Source organism: Rhincodon typus, chromosome 19, assembly GCF_021869965.1.
Source record: "Rhincodon typus isolate 14 chromosome 19, sRhiTyp1.1, whole genome shotgun sequence".
Classification (NCBI taxonomy): domain Eukaryota; kingdom Metazoa; phylum Chordata; class Chondrichthyes; order Orectolobiformes; family Rhincodontidae; genus Rhincodon; species Rhincodon typus.
In genome coordinates this window covers 5,932,287-5,949,197 of record NC_063350.1, presented here as the reverse complement: position 1 = coordinate 5,949,197, position 16,911 = coordinate 5,932,287, and the positions used below count along the sequence as shown (strand labels likewise).

Genomic DNA, 16,911 nt, shown 5'->3' with positions numbered 1-16,911 from the left:
GGGAGCGCCGCACTGTCGGAGGGTCAGTGCTGAGGGAGTGGGCACTGTCGGAGGGTCAGTGCTGAGGGAGTGGGCACTGCCCTAATCAGGTGAATTGCAGTATTTTGATGAACAGCAGGAAGCAGGAACATTTATCCTTAAACAATTTCACTAAGATGGAGATTGTTAACCTTGCTATGAATGAATTGGATCTTGTATTTCCTGAGTCTCCCTTCCCCCAGTGCCTGCACCCAGGCACATAGCCCTGTTGCTGGGCTCCCTCCCATTATCTCTGTGAGCTTAGATTTCTGTGAGAAATTCTAAAAACGTCTTGCGAAGTGACTCATTGGGTGAATATGTCACAGCTTCAAACCAACTGTGACTGAATAATGAGTGGAATAGATTTGAAATTGTTCTGAAATGGAGACAGACTGAACAATCCCAGTGATGGAGAGACTGAGAGTTCAAGGCTATGCAGGCTGATGGTGAACTGGGCTTCTGTGTGAGACAGACTGACACCGCCATCTGGTGGTAACAACCTGGTATTGCTGTAATAAAATAAATGAAAACACAACTTTAAAACTCTTACATTTCTTTCGTTTCACGTTTCAGTTTTTCTTTAGTTCTGATGAAAGGTCATCGACCTGAAGTATTAATTCCTTTTCTCTCCTCAGATGCTCTCTGAATCACTGAGTATTTCGAGCAATTTTGGTTCATATTTCAGATTCCCAGCCCCCACCTACACTCACCTTTACTGGCTCCATCCCCGCCTCTTCGACCTGTTTGTTTCCTCTCCGCCTATCCTCTCCTCTATCCATCTTCTATCCACCTCCCACTGTCTCCCTATTTATTTCAAAACCCCCTTTTCTGATGAAGGGTCTAGGCCCGAAACGTCAGCCTCTCTGCTCCTATGATGCTGCTTGGCCTGCTGTGTTCATCGAGCCCTGCACCTTGTCGTCCCAGCATCCATAGTGTATGCTTTTGTGTGATGGAATACCCCCACTTGCCTGGATGAGTGCAGCTCCAACAACATTCAAGAAGCTTGACACCATCCAGGGCAAAGCAGCCTGCTTGATTGGCACCACATCCACAAATACCCACCCCCTCCAGCACCGACTCTCACTAGCAGCAGTGTGTACTATCTACAAGATGCACTGCAGTTCCCCTCCAAGCCACTCACCATACTAGGTCTAAATTCTCACAGTACCTACCAAACAGTGCTGTGGGTGTACACCAAACCCAGGTCAAGAAAGCAGCTCACCAGCGCCTCCTCCAGGGCATTTAGGGATGGACTATAAATGTTGGCCAAACCAACAATGTCTGCACCTTGTGAATGAGCCAAAAAACCTGCAAAAAGCCCAAACAGTGCTGGCCTAGTTAATGGAGTAAGTGCCCCAATGTCTCCTTCCTAAAAACGTAGAAAACAGGCCATTCAGCCCTTTGAGCCAGCTCCACCATTCCATACGATCATGGCTGATCGTCCAACCTGTTCCTGTTTTCTCCCCGTTTCAATCACTTTCCTCTGAACCAGGGCAAGTCTATCCCCTTCCCAACTGAATTGTAACTATCTTCCTATTGGTTTAAATGGACTAACAAACCCTCAGGCCATCCTGATGTGTGGAGGCAGTGGTGTAGTGTTAATGTCTCTGAACTAACATTCCAGAATTCCCAACTAAACGTTTCCAGGGACTTGGGTTCAACTCCCACCAGGGCAGATGATGAAATTTGAATTCAGTAAAATGTTGGGTAAAGAGCTGGCCAAATTGTTTGGTGTAAAAACCCATCTGGATGTCTGATCTTCCTTTTGGAAGGAAATCTGATCTGGCTTACATGTGACTCCAGACCCACAGTAATGCGTTGACTATTAGCTGCCCTCTGGGCAATTAGGGATGGGTGAGAAATGCTGGCCTAGCCAGCAATGCCCTCATCCTGTGAATGAAATGAAAGCATTTTGCAGTGTCTTTGTCACTGCTGTGCTGCAGGAAGAGGTGTTTAATTGTCTAGGGTCAATGATGTTTTAATCTTTCTCCTAATTCCAGGACGTAAACATGTCGACCAAACTTCAGACCAGTAACATCACCAACAAGAATGACCCTCGGTCAATTAACTCCCGCGTCTTTATTGGAAATCTCAATACGGCTGTGGTGAAGAAATCCGATGTCGAGACAATCTTTGGTCAGTATGGCAAGGTAGTAGGCTGCTCGGTGCACAAGGGCTATGCCTTCGTTCAGTACACCAACGAGAGAACGGCTCGCGTGGCTGTAGCAGGAGAGAATCGGCGCGTGCTCGCTGGGCAGACGCTCGGTAAGACCGTGAACCACCGGCACAGTGTGGAGGGCGAGGGCTTTGACCAACCAAACGGGGAATCTCAGGGAGAACGTGCCCGAGAGTCAGCACTTACTCAGAGTCCCACAGAGCTGGGTTCATTCCTCTATCTCCCTACGAGCATACAGGCAAGCAGCAGGACCAGGCCACTCGGCCTTCTATCCTGCTCCCCCCATTCAATGAGATTGTTGCTGATCTGATTTTAGCCTCAACTCTGCATTCCCGCATATGGCTGAGAATATCTCATCCTTTTATCCATCAAAAATCTCCCCCTGCCTCAAAAATATCGAAAGATTCTGCATCTACTGCCTTGTGTGAAGGGGATTCCAAAGATTCACAACCCTGAGCAAAAATCTGGTTCCTCATTTCTGTTTTTAAACGGGTGAGCCCTTATTTTTAAACTATGACCTCCAGTTCCAGACTCTTCGACCAGACAGTAAGACAGAAACCCTTTTACACCCCTCTCTGAAACATTCCTGTTGGGAATACAACAAGATGAAGAAGGAAAGTTAACTTTAGTCACTGTGCTCCATTCTCTCCTCACATCCCAGAGGTTTCTCGCTGAAGTCAATCCTGAGCTTGGAACTGTCAGACTGAATTAATTTGCTTCCAACTCATGTTCTTGCCCATTTGTTAATCTATTTGCCTGTAAACATTTTCCCATTTTCCCTTTTTGTCTTCAGATAGGCTGAGCCCGGACACAGCCGGGATAAGTGGGTGTCATGACCCAGTGGAGGGAAGTTGAAACTTCTAAAGGGCGACTTCCGGGTGTGTGGAACCCTTGGAAAATCTCCGGGGTTGGGGGGCTCACAGTCACTTGGATTAATCATTTGTCAGGGGAGTGTCAGAGGGTTCAGGATCAGCTCGTAGTCCTGGCTAATGATAGCACCCAACCCCCATCCAGTATTCACCCTGACTATAGTCACCTCACTATGTGCCCTTGGACACCTGACTTCTCATTGACCCCGACCCATTCTTCCTGTCACCCACTTACTGGTCAGTTGTACTTCTGGTTGACAGCCCACCCCCTCGTAAACCTGACATTCTGTACACTAGCCACTTACACACCACCCCAACCCCTCTCCCACCCTGGCAGTTTCCCTGTCACCCACCCAGCTGTCACTACAGCCCTTTCCCACACAGCTTACACACTTGCCTTCCCTCTGGAGCAGTGAAAGTGGCTTTGAGATCTTTTGAACATCTTCCTTTCTGGAATACAACAGCTACTGCCGTAAAAAGGAGAGAGGCTTCTGCAAGTGATTGGTTATTCCCACACTGCCGGTGTGGTTTGCTGGACTCCTTGTGTTGTGATGGATCCTGCACTGTAAGTGTGGCCAGAAAATTCCTAGGAGAATCTATGATTGGATCAGAAATAGCGATCCTAACTCACATTGGAAGATTCAAAACAATATCTCTCAAAAACTAATGGATACATTTCAACAAAGCTTGGTATACAGATAGGGTGTGGTGCAAGGTAAAATAGATTAGCTTTTTGTAAAGAAGTGGATCCTGTAATATTTTATGGATCCTTCAACAATGTAGAAATGATAAATTTACCTTTAAGTGAAGACTCTCATGGTTGATTGTTTCAGGATGTTGCAGACACTCTCAGCTGCTCTGGTGGAATTTTTTACAGTTACCAAATTAGGGGCAGAGTTTTCACAGCAGGTTGTTTGATCTGTGAGATGGAACATCTCAATAAAAAAGATTTTTCATGATGTTGCAGTTACAAAGCATCAGACATGCAGGGAAAAGCCTTGAGGAAGGGCAGGGCAATTGTAATAATGTTAAGTTAACACAGTGTGGTGGAGGAATGCACTTCACTATATATCTGCTGTTGCTGATGTTAGTGCCATCTCCTGCCCACCAGCAAGAGCCCTGGCAGACACTCAATCCCATTCCTTGTTTCAGTTATTTTCTAATTAACCTGCTCAGAGATGTTATTACTCACCTCTGGAGCAGGTGGGATCCGAACCCAGGTCTCTCGGCTCAGAGTTAGGGATACTACCACAAGCACCCCGCCCATTCCCTTTTATTATACAAATAATTCTGCCCCACTTCCTTAGAAAGTCTTATTTTGGTAATTGCCAATTGATTCCTTTCTCAATGATCTATCAGGAATAGCCTTTTGTTCCTGAATGGATTTTAACGTAGCTTCACATTTCTTTGAACATTTCTGTTGGCCGATAGCCTGCAGTCTCTACTTAAAGGTTTTTATTCCTCATTCCATGTCTGAGGAACCTGCTGTTCAGACTGGAGAATGCATTAGGAAAGGAAGACTTATCCCCTTATAATTACTTTATTGAGTGTTACTTCAGTACAGTAACTAATTAGGAAATTGAGGATTTTGGCGACTGGTTTATTGAGACATCCCCAGGGCCTAGCTGTAGCCTATTAGCTGTGACAAGGTGGCACGGTTAAAGACTGTTAATCAGTTCTGTAATATCTGTTGGACAAATCTATGGCTGTTAGATTGTGCTAAAGGGAGAGTTGCAACTTTGAATAACACAAGGCTCCAATTTCCAGCAGAGATGCACAATGGAGGGACTTTTCCGGAAATGGAGGCCCAGGTCACATTCGCCCACAAAACACAGTCTGCTGCATTTGTTTCCAATAGGAGAATCACATGCTGACTTCCTGATATTGTGTGGCATGAGCCCACTCCCAGCTGTGCCTGGGTGAAAGAGAACTGCATATTAACCTTGCACAACACTCAGAGAATGGTAGCTTACCAGCCTAAAGACCCAGGCATGCCTGCAGGAACAGGTACAAATTATCAAGGTGTCTAATGGAATGCTGGCCTTTATAGCTAGAGGACTGGAGTACAAAGACGCAGTGATTATACTGCGGTTACACAAAACCCTGGTTAGAGCTGACGTGGAAACTTTCAAGAAGGATATATTGGCTTTGGAGGCAAGACAGTGTAGGTTAACAAGAATGATACAGGGCTAAAGGTGGGCGGGGGGTACATCGTGAGGAGAGATTATACAAATTAGGCCTGTTTTCTCTAGAATTTACAAGGCTGATGTAGTAGTAATTATAACAAGGTCAGCCAGCTGGACCTCATAGAATATAACTCACTCAGAGATAGTAGGAACTGCAGATGCTGGAGTCTGAGATAACAAGGTGTAGAGCTGGATGAACACAGCAGGCCCAGCAGCATCAGAGGAGCAGGAAGGCTGACATTTTGGGTCTGGACCCTTCTTCAGAAATGGGGGAGGGGAAGAGGGTTCTGAAATAAATAGGGAAATGGGGGAAGCAGTGATAGAAGGTGGATAAAGGAGCAGATAGATGGAGAGAAGACAGACAGGTCAAGGAGGCAGAGATGGAGCCAGTAAAGGTGAGTGTAGGTAGGGAGTTGGGATGGGGGTTGGTCAGTGAGGCGGGAGGGGCGGGTAGGTGGGAGGTAAGACGGACAGGTCAAGGAGGCAGGGACGAGAGTGGGGGCTGGTCTTGGGATGAGGCTGGGAATGGGGAGATTTTGAAGCTCATAAAGTCCACATTGAGGCCATTGGATTGTAGGCTTCCCAGGAGGAACATGAAGTGCTGTTCCTCCAGTTTTTGGGTGGCATCGTTGTGACACCCGTCTCCTTGACTTATCCGTCTTCTCTCCACCTATCTGTTCCTTTATCCACCTTCCATCACCATCTCCCCCTCTATCTATTTATTTCAGAGCTCCCTTCCCCTCCCCCATTTCTGAAGAAGGGTCCAGACCTGAAACGTCAGCTTTCCTGCTCCTCTGATGCTGCTTGGCCTGCTGTGTTCATCCAGCTCCACACTTTGTTATCTCATAGAAAAGAAGTTCCCTGATTGGGGTTGTTAATCTGGTCCCATCAGGGAGCCCTGGCTGATACATAAAAAGGGTGACTATCAGAGATACTGACACTCTGGTACCTGACTCTGTATGAGGCAGTACGAGAGACAAGGACAGTTCATGTGTAAATAAAGGGTGACTTGGTGATGGGATAGCAGCCTCTGTGGAGTTGTTTCAGTTACGGGGTGATCTGATCGAAGTCTTCAAGATATAAACAGGAAAACGCAGCATAGACACAGATAAACTATTCCCACTGGTTGGCGATCCTAGAACTAGGGGCCATTGTCTGAGAATTAAGGCCAGACCACTCAGGAGAGATGTTAGGAAGCTCTGCGACACACACAGGGTGGGAGAGGTTTGGAACTCTTTGGATGCTGGATCAGTTGTTAATTTTAAATCGGAGATCAATGATTTTTTGTTAAGCCAAGATATTAAGGGCCAAAGGCAGGTAGATGGAGCTAGGCCATAGATCAGCCATGATCTCATTGAATGGCAGAACAGGCTGGAGGGCCTCCTCCTGTCCCGATGTTCCTAAATGCTGACCCAGACAGAAACGCCCAAATCCTATCAGAGAATCAAGAAACTCACTGATAAAGGTGTGCACCCCCTCATTATGGCACAGAGCGCGAAAACCAACGCATGGCACTTTTCATGCAGTGTTACCGAATCTAATAATTTGGCAAGGTTATATATAACTGCGTGATCTGTCAATTAATAACAGAAAAGGAAGGCTCGAATTTATTCACTGCTTGGTCCCATCTTTAAACAGAAGAACTTGCATTATTTTAGCACCTTTTCCCATCCTGAGGAGTGATTGAATGTTGACAATGAATGAATCACCTTTAACCTGCGATCTGTCTATGGTTTTGAAGGCAAGGCTGATGGAGGATTTATCAGTGAGGACTGAAGTCTGGAGCTGATTCAGGGTCATGAACAAAATGCGAGGGGCCCCTCGAGGAGGGTCTATCAACCCAGGAACCACCTTTACCCATTTTGAGAAAGGAAGGGGTACAAATGTGGGGAAAAAAAGGCAGGGGGGTGGGGTGTGGAATTGAAGGGAAGACTGACTGTAGATGACCCAGGGAATGGGTTAATGAAACAAACAAATGTAGAAGTTGCTGGAGAAACTCAGAAGGCCTGGCAACATCTGTGGAGACAGAAACAGATTTAACATTTCGAGCACTAGGTGTGATTCAACTTCAGTAGTGAAAGAAGCAGCAATTCCTTTCCTAATCTGTTTCAGATCTCCAGCATCCACAATTCTTTGTTTTAGTTTAATGAAGAGTTGATGAAGGTTTGCACTGATTTTATTTGTTTGATTTGAACCTGTCATAGATATTAATATGGCTGGAGAACCCAAACCCAATAGACCCAAAGGACTGAAGAGGCCAAGTTCTGCTCTGTACAGGTACAGTGCATCAATCACAAAGGGTTCAAAACCAAAACTGGCTAATTTTGTAACTAATACAAACTGCAGAGGTTGGTAACTCCTGGGTTACACAGGGTGTGAATGTATGATATTTGTTCTCAGGGTGGTGACGCGTGTATTTGCTGGTGGTTATGATGGTCAACCCAACCAGTGAGAGATCCCTCCTATTGCCCACCAATCAGCTCATTCAGGACTGATTGTTGTCTGAGGGGCAGTGTCTCACCCTATCACAGGCCTCGGCACTAGTGACCCAGGTAATCTAAGGCTGCCGCCCAATCAGAGTCCAGCAGCTTCTGGGTCCTAGCAGAAAAGCCAGGAGCAGGAGTAGGCCATTCAGCCCCTCAAGATTGCTCCACCATTTCATACAATCGTAGGTGCCCTCAGCTCAGCCTCAACTTCTCTTTCCTGCCCACTGTCCATAACCCTTCGACCTGCTACTTATTAAAAAATTTGTCTGTCTCCTTGTTACATTTTCCTCAATGTCCCAGCGTCCACCACACTCCGGGATAGTGGATTCTGCAGGTTTATGACCCTTTGAGAGAAGTAACTCCTCCTCAGCTCTGTTTTAAGTCAGCTGGCCCTGAGCCCAAAACTATGATGTCTCATCCTAATGTCCGCTAGTTGCGGCCAACCCTTTCGGAGCTCCCAGCTGTGAGGAGTTAAGGTTATTATTCTTCTTTGCACAGAGTGGGGGTTGTGGACAGAGGTGGGGAGGGGATTCAGGTGTGAGCTTTGCTTTGATTGTGGTAATCGGGAGCCCCCATCTCCCTTAACATCCCCAACCACCCTCCTACCAACCACCATTCCTCCAACCCCAGCCCCACCCGGCAGCCAGGTTGCCGATGGTATCCCAGTTGGGAATGTAGTTACGTGTTTCTCCTGGCGGGGAAGGAGATGGTGAGGGAGGTCATTAACTGGGCGTTAGTTGATTGTGTAAATGGTGGTGAAACCACCTATGGACCTTTCGGCCATAACATGACAATTAAGGTGGCAGAGAGTTTCTCTCCAGGGAAATCTTACCCCCCCCCCCATTAGTTCTCCCTCCCACCACCTCCAGGGAGGGTTAAACCTCATCCCCTAGTATTCCCTGCACAGAAACAGGCCCTACAGCCCATCGGGTCCCATGGCTCCTGTTCTGAACTCGTTGAGAATATCGATGGAATGTGCTGTCCCTTTACCCCACACCTCGGCTCTCGCATTCAACCCAAATCCTGCTGGCCATTCCATCCGGGAACGGGTAGCTGGGGAAAGGATGGAGCATCACAACATGGAGAGATGGAATGTGAAGAAATATCAAAGCAGCAGAGATTGTGGGAGGTACTGTATTTGGGATTTTGTGTCCTCAAGCCCGACAAGTTCTTATTAAAGTCTGTATGGTATGAACAATGATGTGAAATATTCCTCTTTAATCTTTACTAAAGCACAGATTTGGCAAAACCGTTTATATCCTCATTAACATTGTTAATTTTTTTTTCTCTCTTTTCCAATTCCAAGCTCAAGTTACGATTTTGATTACGATTACTTCAGAGACGATTTCTATGAGAGGTAATGTCTGATTTGTTTCAATTCTCCCTGCAGGAGTTAGATTGGGAAATGTATCTGCCCTTCCTTACATTTAGTCAGTGAGTCGCAAATTTTGAGTTCCAGGTTAAAGGGGTCTGAGTGTAATCTGAATATGTTCAACACAAGAGACGTTGGTCACACAATCACAGAATTATTCTGGTGCTGAAGGGAGTTCATTTGGCCCAACATACTTCTCCTGGCTCTTCGAATGAGCATCATTTCCTACGGACACTATTTCTATCCAAATAATCATTCAATGTCCTTTTGATCCTTCATCGCATTCAATGTGCACAGGATTAAAGAAAGTCATCAAAAATCTCCCTGAAAACTTGTAAAAATTCTCAAGTCCATATTTATAATAGAAACTGCCAATATCTACTCAATTCCAGCCTTCCTATGGAGTAGTTACTGTCAGGATGATTCCGATCCAGTTGGATAATATTGAGGTTCCATGTATAATCCCATAAGGAATCATTTGTCCAGTCTCTCTCATGTCACAAAGCCCAGGATAAAGAACTGCTCCTACTGCACCCTGCGGGGAGGCAATGGTCTAGTGGCATTATTACTAGAATCTTAACCCAGAGGCCCAGGGAATGACCTGGGGACCCAGGTTCAAATCCCACCACAGCAGATGGTGGGATTTGAATACCTGGTCTGGCCTACACGTGACTCCAGACCCACAGCAATGTGGTTGACTCTAACTGCCCTCTGAGTATTAGGATTGGGCATTAAATACTGGCCTGGCCAGCAATGCCCCCAAACCATGAATGAATAAACAAAAACTTGTCAATTGTTGTGACTAATTGAGATTGTCAGTCTGAGATGGTTAGTGTTGAGAAAGGAATAATAGTTAACTCTGAGGATCTAGGTGGTGTTCTAAACTTTGTGTCCCTGCAACCTTTACAAAGAACTTCATCAAGGTCTCTCCCTGACTGTAATCTCTAGGACAAAATCCCCTGCTTCCTCAAAGGTAATGTTCTCAAATGTTCATCCTGTCATCAGTGTAGAATATCCTTTAGTTAGGGGCAATCTGCTGTCTTTATCTCGTATGCAAACTGCAATCCCAGCTCCAAATCTTTGTTTTATTCATTTGATGGACCTGGGCATCATTAGGATTAGTATTTCCTGCCTATCCCCAGGTGCATTTGAGAAGGTGGGGGTGAGCTACCACCTTAAACCGCTGCAGTTCATGTGCTGTTTACCCACAATGCCCCTAGGGAGGGAATTCCAGGATTTTGATCCTGTGGCAAAGAAGGAACGGCGATATATTTCCAAGTCAGGATGGTGAGTGGCGTGGAGGGGAACTTGAAGGTGGTGGTGTTCTGATATGTGTGCTGCCCTTGTTCCTCTAGATGGAAGTGGTCGTGTGTTTGGAAGGTACTGTCTGAGGATCTTTGGTGAATTTCTGTTGTGCACCTTGTAGATGGTACACACTGCTGCTACTGAGCGTCGGTGGTGGAGGGAGTGAAGGCTTATGGATGTGGTGCCAATCAAGCGGCTGCTTTGTCCTGGATGGTGTCAAGCTTCTTCAGTGTTGATGGATCTCTTTATCAGGACTCAGCCTCAATACTACCGATGGGAACTGACTTCATCCTATATTTAGGATTAAAAGTGAGACCTTTTAGGTAGTTTATATCTGTGTGGTGTTGGCTCATGTGGGATTATAGGAGTTCCAAGTTGGTAACTGATTGTGCCATTCATTTCCAAGAAGATTTATTCTCCAGCTGCTTTCCTCCATTTCCTTTCTGTGGAATGTTCTGGAAGTCTGTTGAGATCCACCATGTTGATAAACAACCGGCTGAAAGTCAAAGATGTTGAGCTTTGGAGAGGGTACAGAAAAGGTTTACCAAGATGTTGCCTGGTATGGAGGATTTTAACAGTGAAGAAAGGCTGTATAGACTGGGTTTGTTTTCACTGGAACGCAGAAGGTTGTGGGGCGACCTGATAGAAGTTTATAAGATTGTGATTGGCACGGATAGAGTCAAAAGTATGAGACTTTTTCCCCAGGGTGGAGGGGTCAATTACTAGGGGACACAGGTTCAAGGCGCGAGGGGGGGAAAGTTTAAAAAAGTTGTGTGAGGCACATTTTTCACACAAATGGTGGTGGGTGCCTGGAACGCACTGCCAGAGGAGTTGGTGGAAGCAGACACAATAACAGCATTCAAGAAGTGCTTGAACCAATACACAGATAGGAAAGGAATAGAGGGATACAGATTCTTTAAGTGAAGAGAGTTTTAGTATGGAAGGGCAAACTGTGTCGGTGCAGACTTGGAGGGCCAAAGGGCCTGTTCCTGTGCTGTATTATTCTTTGTTTTCTTTGTTCTTTGACCTCATTAGGTGAAAGCTGCTAGGACAACATCAAGATAATTGTTATCAGCATTTTGCAAAAGTGGCTATGAAATCTTCAGGCCTGATATGTAACGGCCAGTGAGGGTCATCATTGGGTGTTTGTAGCTGTATCTGTTTCCATTTAATGAATGTGACATACTGTATGTAATAAACTCCAGATCTTTCTAAATGCATCTGAGGAAGATCCCTTTTGGCAGTTTCTCTTTAATGTTGCTCCATTTACTTCTTTTCTTTGTCAGTCTTACTGTTCTTTTGATAGTAAATTGCCTGATGGGTGAAGACTCCTGATTTTTGAGTTAGACAGTTTCGAGGACTCGGTGGCCTGTTCTGTGTTAGCTGTATACACGCCATGTGGGCTGATTGTGTCTCCCTCCCTCTACAAACATTTTCCTGATTCAATGGGAAAACAGACTCAAATGAATGTTTAAAGGATTTCCTCAGTGTTCGAAGGACAATATTTCTTGTGGAAGGGGAGTCCGAAAGAAGGGGCAGAACTGAGTCATTCCGAAGTGAAATCCTAAAGATTGAGGAATGGAATGTCGAAATCCTGACCCATGACAGACCCCCGCAGTGCACACACTTGCACACATTCCCACTCAAACGCACGCATTCACTCTCTCTCACACACAGACACACTCAGCCAGAGACACACACACATATGCGTGCACACACACACACACACACATATGCGTGCACACACACACATACACATACACACACACAAACACACACACACAATCTTGCACACATGTGCGCTCACACACGCATGCACACACAGACGCGTGCACATACACACACACGTGCACATACACACACAAACACACACACAATCTCACACACACATGCGCTCACACACACACGCACACACACACACGTACAGTTACAGGCACACATTCGTGTTTTTTGTTAGCTAAAGGTAGTGAGAGATAGGGAGTAAAGGTGGGAAAATGAACTTAAGATACAGGTTAAAAATGATATAAATGGCCTTATTTGTGTATGTGAAAGGAAAGAAGTGAAAAGGATGATATGCACTGAGATGTTGCGTTGGGTTTGGGGCAGGGTTATTGAGGCTGCCTATTGGCTGCAATGACACTCGAACCATTTACTCTCAGTGAGTTGTTGCCCTTCACTGGGAGGAGGAAGCTTCCACTTAGAGATACGCCCCCCACCCCCTGCCCCTACCCTGAAACTGACAGTAATCTGTGTCCCTTCTCTAACTGACCTGCCTGCCACTAGACACATGTTTCTCCTTATCCAATTTTTCAAACCCCTCCATAAATTTGAGCGCCTTGATTCAGTCTGACCTTCTGCTCGAAGGTGGACAATCCCAGTTACAATCCCAGTTTCTCCAGGCTCCGTAGCTAACTACAGTCCCTCATCTCTGGTCCGATCCCGGTAAATCTTCTCGGTGCCCTTTCCAGGGCCTGCACAGTCTTCCTAACTTATCAAGCCCAGCATTGAACACAATACTTCCAATCGGGGCCTGACCAGTTTACGACAATCTAGTGTAGCATTTACAGCAGGATCTCATGTTTATTTTATCAATGTGTCCAGCCATGCTCTGTGTATGTACCCTGTCTGTATCTCTCCCTCTCTCTCTCCCCCTCTCTCCCCCTCGCTCGCCCTCTCTCCCTCTCTCTCCCCCTCTCTCCCTCTCCCCCCCCCTCCCCCCCCCTCCCTCTCTCCCTCTCTCTCCCTCCCTCTCCACCTCTCTCACACCCCCTCTCTCTCACACCCCCTCTCTCTCACTCCCCCTCTCTCTCACTCCCCCTCTTCCTCTCTCTCCCTCTCTCCCTGTCTCTCCCCCTCTCTCCCCCCTCTCTCTCTGTACCTGCACCCCCCTTTAAGATTGCACCATCTAGTCCAGATTATCTTTTCTACTGTGAAGAGTCATTCACATTTCCCTGTGTGAAATTTCTTTCATTTCACCAGACAGTCCATACAAACAAGGAACAAGAGTAGGCCATTCAGCCCCTTTAAGTCCTGCTCTGCCACTCCAAAAGATCACTTGGTCTGATTCTAACCTCAACATTATATTCCTGCAGACCCCTCCCCAATATTCCTTCATGTCCTCCATGTCCACGGCATCCTTTCGTCTCTTCCCATCCCTCATTGTTGATTGTATTTATGGTGACACAACATGGAATCTGTGTCAGACGCTGCTCGCTGTGTGTTCCCCGATCCACCTAACTCTCCCGCTCCTCTCTTTCCTCTAGAATGCATGAATACTCCAGCCGGCCGTCGCTGATCCCCAGGGCGATTCCAGTCAAGCGCCCGCGAGTGATTGTACCCGTGCTACGCAGAGGGAAGTCTGGGATCCCCATGAAACTAATGGCACGTTCCACAGCTGCGACAAAAAACGCCACAAAGTTAAAACGTGAGTTCCAGAGGATGTGGCCATTCGGCCCAACAAGCCAATGCTGGTGTTCGTGCTACGCCAGAGCCTCGCCCTAACTTGCCCCTACCCAGCCTGGTCTTAAAGAAACCACCTCAACCACTCCACATGCCAGACAGTGACACATTTCTCATCGAGAAGGGGGAGTGAAGAGGGGAATGAGGTGAAAGTGAGGGAATGATGAGGGGCAACCCAACAATCTTGTAGCTGCCGAGAAATACTAAGCGGAGAGCACGAGGTGAGCTGGAGCTTGTTAGAGGCAAAAAGGACAATATATGCTTAAGAGATGCTAGGATGCTTTGAGTTCTTTAGCTCAGTTGGCTGGAAGGCTGGTTTGTGATTCAGAATGACACCAATAGCATGAGTTCAATTCCTGTAATGGCTGAGGTTAACATGAAATGTCCTTCTCTTGATGTCTCTCCTCCCCTGTGGTATAGTAACCTTCAGGTTAAACTACCACCAGTTGTCTCTCTCTCTCTCTCTCTTCTCTGATAGAACAACAGCCCTATGGCGACTTTCCCTTCCCTAGTGAAAGGTAAAGGTATCGCTGACAAACTGTTGACCGAAATGAGGCTGGTAGAGGCAATGGATGGGGTGCTAATGAATAAGAAGAAAGGCCGACCAACATTTCAGGTTGCTAAAGGAAATGGAAGTAGAGATGGTGGAAGGCTTTGCTATTATCTTCCAATCGTCTTTAAATGTGCCAGAGATTTACACAGTGGCACATGTGACAACCATATTCAAGGAAGAGTACAACGATACTTCTCGTCAGTAAAACTGGCCATATTTTCCTGTTCACTTTTGGTTGTGTAGTTATAGGCAGTTTGGCTGAACATCAACAATTATCCACTCACGTGATGAAGGGTCAATTCTCTTTTCTTATTGGCTTGGGAGGTGAGAGAGCAAGGATCCTGTCAAACCTGTATCCACCTGAAGAGCCTTGAAGTAGGATGAGGAGATCCTTCTGAGATATATCTCACCATTCTCCATTTATGATGGGGGGGAGGTGGCTTGGAGTGGAATGGGGCCTGTGTGTACAGGCCAGGGAGAACATAAAGAGGAAGTTACGGGAGTTAGGGTGAGGTATTTAGTGAAGCCCAGTCAAAAAAATGTCTCTAAAATTGCTGGAGGAGAAACAATTGTGTCATAGTATCATCCAGTACAGAATAGGCCCTTCGGCCCATCAAATCTGTGCCACCAAAAATATACGACCTAAACTAGTCCCACTTTCCCACACTAGGCCCATAGCCTTGAATGTTATGACACTTCAAGTGCTCATCCAAGTAATTTTTAAAGATTGTGAGGCTTCCTGCCTCAACCAGCCTCCCAGCAGCGTATTCCCGATCCCTACTACCCTATCGGTGAAAACATTTTCCCCAAATCCTCTCTAAACCTCCTGCCTTTCACTTCCTAGTTCCAATTTACATTCTGCTGGGGGGCAAAGAGATATCTTTTCAACTGTAGTTCCAGTGAAACTTTTAAGAACACCATCAGAAACACGAATTCTTCTGCTGGGAGCTTAAAGTGTCCTTTTGGTCAATGTCTACACAGGAATTCTGGCTCACCTCTGTCCCTCTTTGTCTTTACAGTCAAATCCAACGAGCTCCAGCGAATTAAACTAGAACTCACCCAGATTAAATCTAACATCGACTCGCTGCTGGGAAGGCTGGAGGAGATTGCAAGGGAGAAAGTGGGTCACACAGGTGGGTAGAGCAGATACAGAAACAACAACCAGAAATTCCAGGAGACTCTCAGCGCAATTCTGAAGACAAATCAGACCGGGCCCAAAACATTAACTCAGTTTCACTCTCCATGGATGCTGCCAGACCTGCTGATTTTCTCCAGCATTGTCCATGTTTGTTTCAGATCTCCAGCATCCACAGTTCAGTGTATTATTTTAGAGCAAATGCAGTTCTAACCCAGAGTCTATGAGCTTCCACCTCATAACCTGGCAATGAACCCAGGCCAGGACTGATGGGGATAGTGACTGATGGTGTAAGAAACAGGGCTTTCCTTTAAGGCTATTTGGGACAACCACAATTCATCACCCACCCCTGGGTATAACCTGCTGTCTAATTTCAAGACAATATGGATGGGCTAGGGTTTTGCATTGTCAGACAAAGGACATTCACGTCACTCGCTCTTTAACCAGCTCCACAAAGTTGGACTATGTCTGATAATCCCCCTATTCATCTTAAAAACTGAAAGACCCACTGAGCACATTACACCCATGTCTGAAGATTAAGTTTATGATTTTTAACGAAGAATTGTGAAGGTGGTTTCAGTGATGGCTGCCAAAGGCAACAAGAAATCTCTTTGAAAAGCAAATAAAAACTGCCTCTCTTCTCGATCCTGTTCTCTTTATAGCTGTCTGTTCGATGTAACACTATCCAGTGTTCTGTGATACTCCCAGTTGTTTAGAATGATTGCCAAACGGAGATGAGAGGCCCCCATATCATTTTATGTTGTGCTGTTACTCATTAATGTTGCTCTGTCACTGAGGTCTCCTGATACAGTGAGCAGAACTGGAAATTCCCAGTTCAGGCTCTGGTGTAAGATCTTGCTGGTGATGAAGGCGAAGTCCAAGTTGCAGATTAATGAGCTGTTTATCAGCCTGGGAACCTTTACAACACATCCCCACTATTCCCCAAAATGGGTCAGGTGGGGGGACGTGTGTGGGAAGAGAGGTAAAATAAACTGAAACTTCTTTCCCCGAGCTATCGCTTTGTTGTAAACAATCTTCAGTAAAGCAGCAAATCTAGACTCTCTCAGAACTATAAGGAAAAGCGAGCATTTTAACAGGTTATGTGTTTCAATCTTAAACAACTGTAGGCTGAACGTTGCTCCCACTCAGTCAGTTTCATTCCCTGTGTCTGCTTATAATGTGGTTCCTGGAATTTCTCTTTCTCAAATACTATTAACATCTTTAAATGGGCTCTTTGAAAAGTCTATTTAAACTAGTTCGGGCTTTCTACACTTCTGGGTTTTGTTGGAGACAATCTGATGTTGTGGAGATAGCAGGAACTGCAGATGCTGGAGAATCTGAGATAACAAGGT

At 46.0% G+C, this 16,911-nt stretch overlaps 1 protein-coding gene across 4 annotated transcripts in view; it reads left to right on the top strand.

Moving 5' to 3' along the window:
* The window catches only part of raly (RALY heterogeneous nuclear ribonucleoprotein), a 116,286-nt gene that overhangs the window by 68,103 nt on the left and 31,272 nt on the right, over positions 1-16,911 (top strand). For 3 of the 4 annotated variants that reach the window (XM_048608237.1, XM_048608238.1, XM_048608236.1), the window contains 5 exons: positions 2,019-2,283; positions 7,454-7,526; positions 9,042-9,092; positions 13,676-13,836; positions 15,444-15,557. In XM_048608237.1, coding sequence (XP_048464194.1) covers positions 2,028-2,283; positions 7,454-7,526; positions 9,042-9,092; positions 13,676-13,836; positions 15,444-15,557 — 655 coding nt within the window. In that variant the 5' untranslated portion in view covers positions 2,019-2,027. The remainder of the gene's footprint in view (positions 1-2,018; positions 2,284-7,453; positions 7,527-9,041; positions 9,093-13,675; positions 13,837-15,443; positions 15,558-16,911) is intronic. The other variant, XM_048608239.1, reaches the window with a different exon arrangement.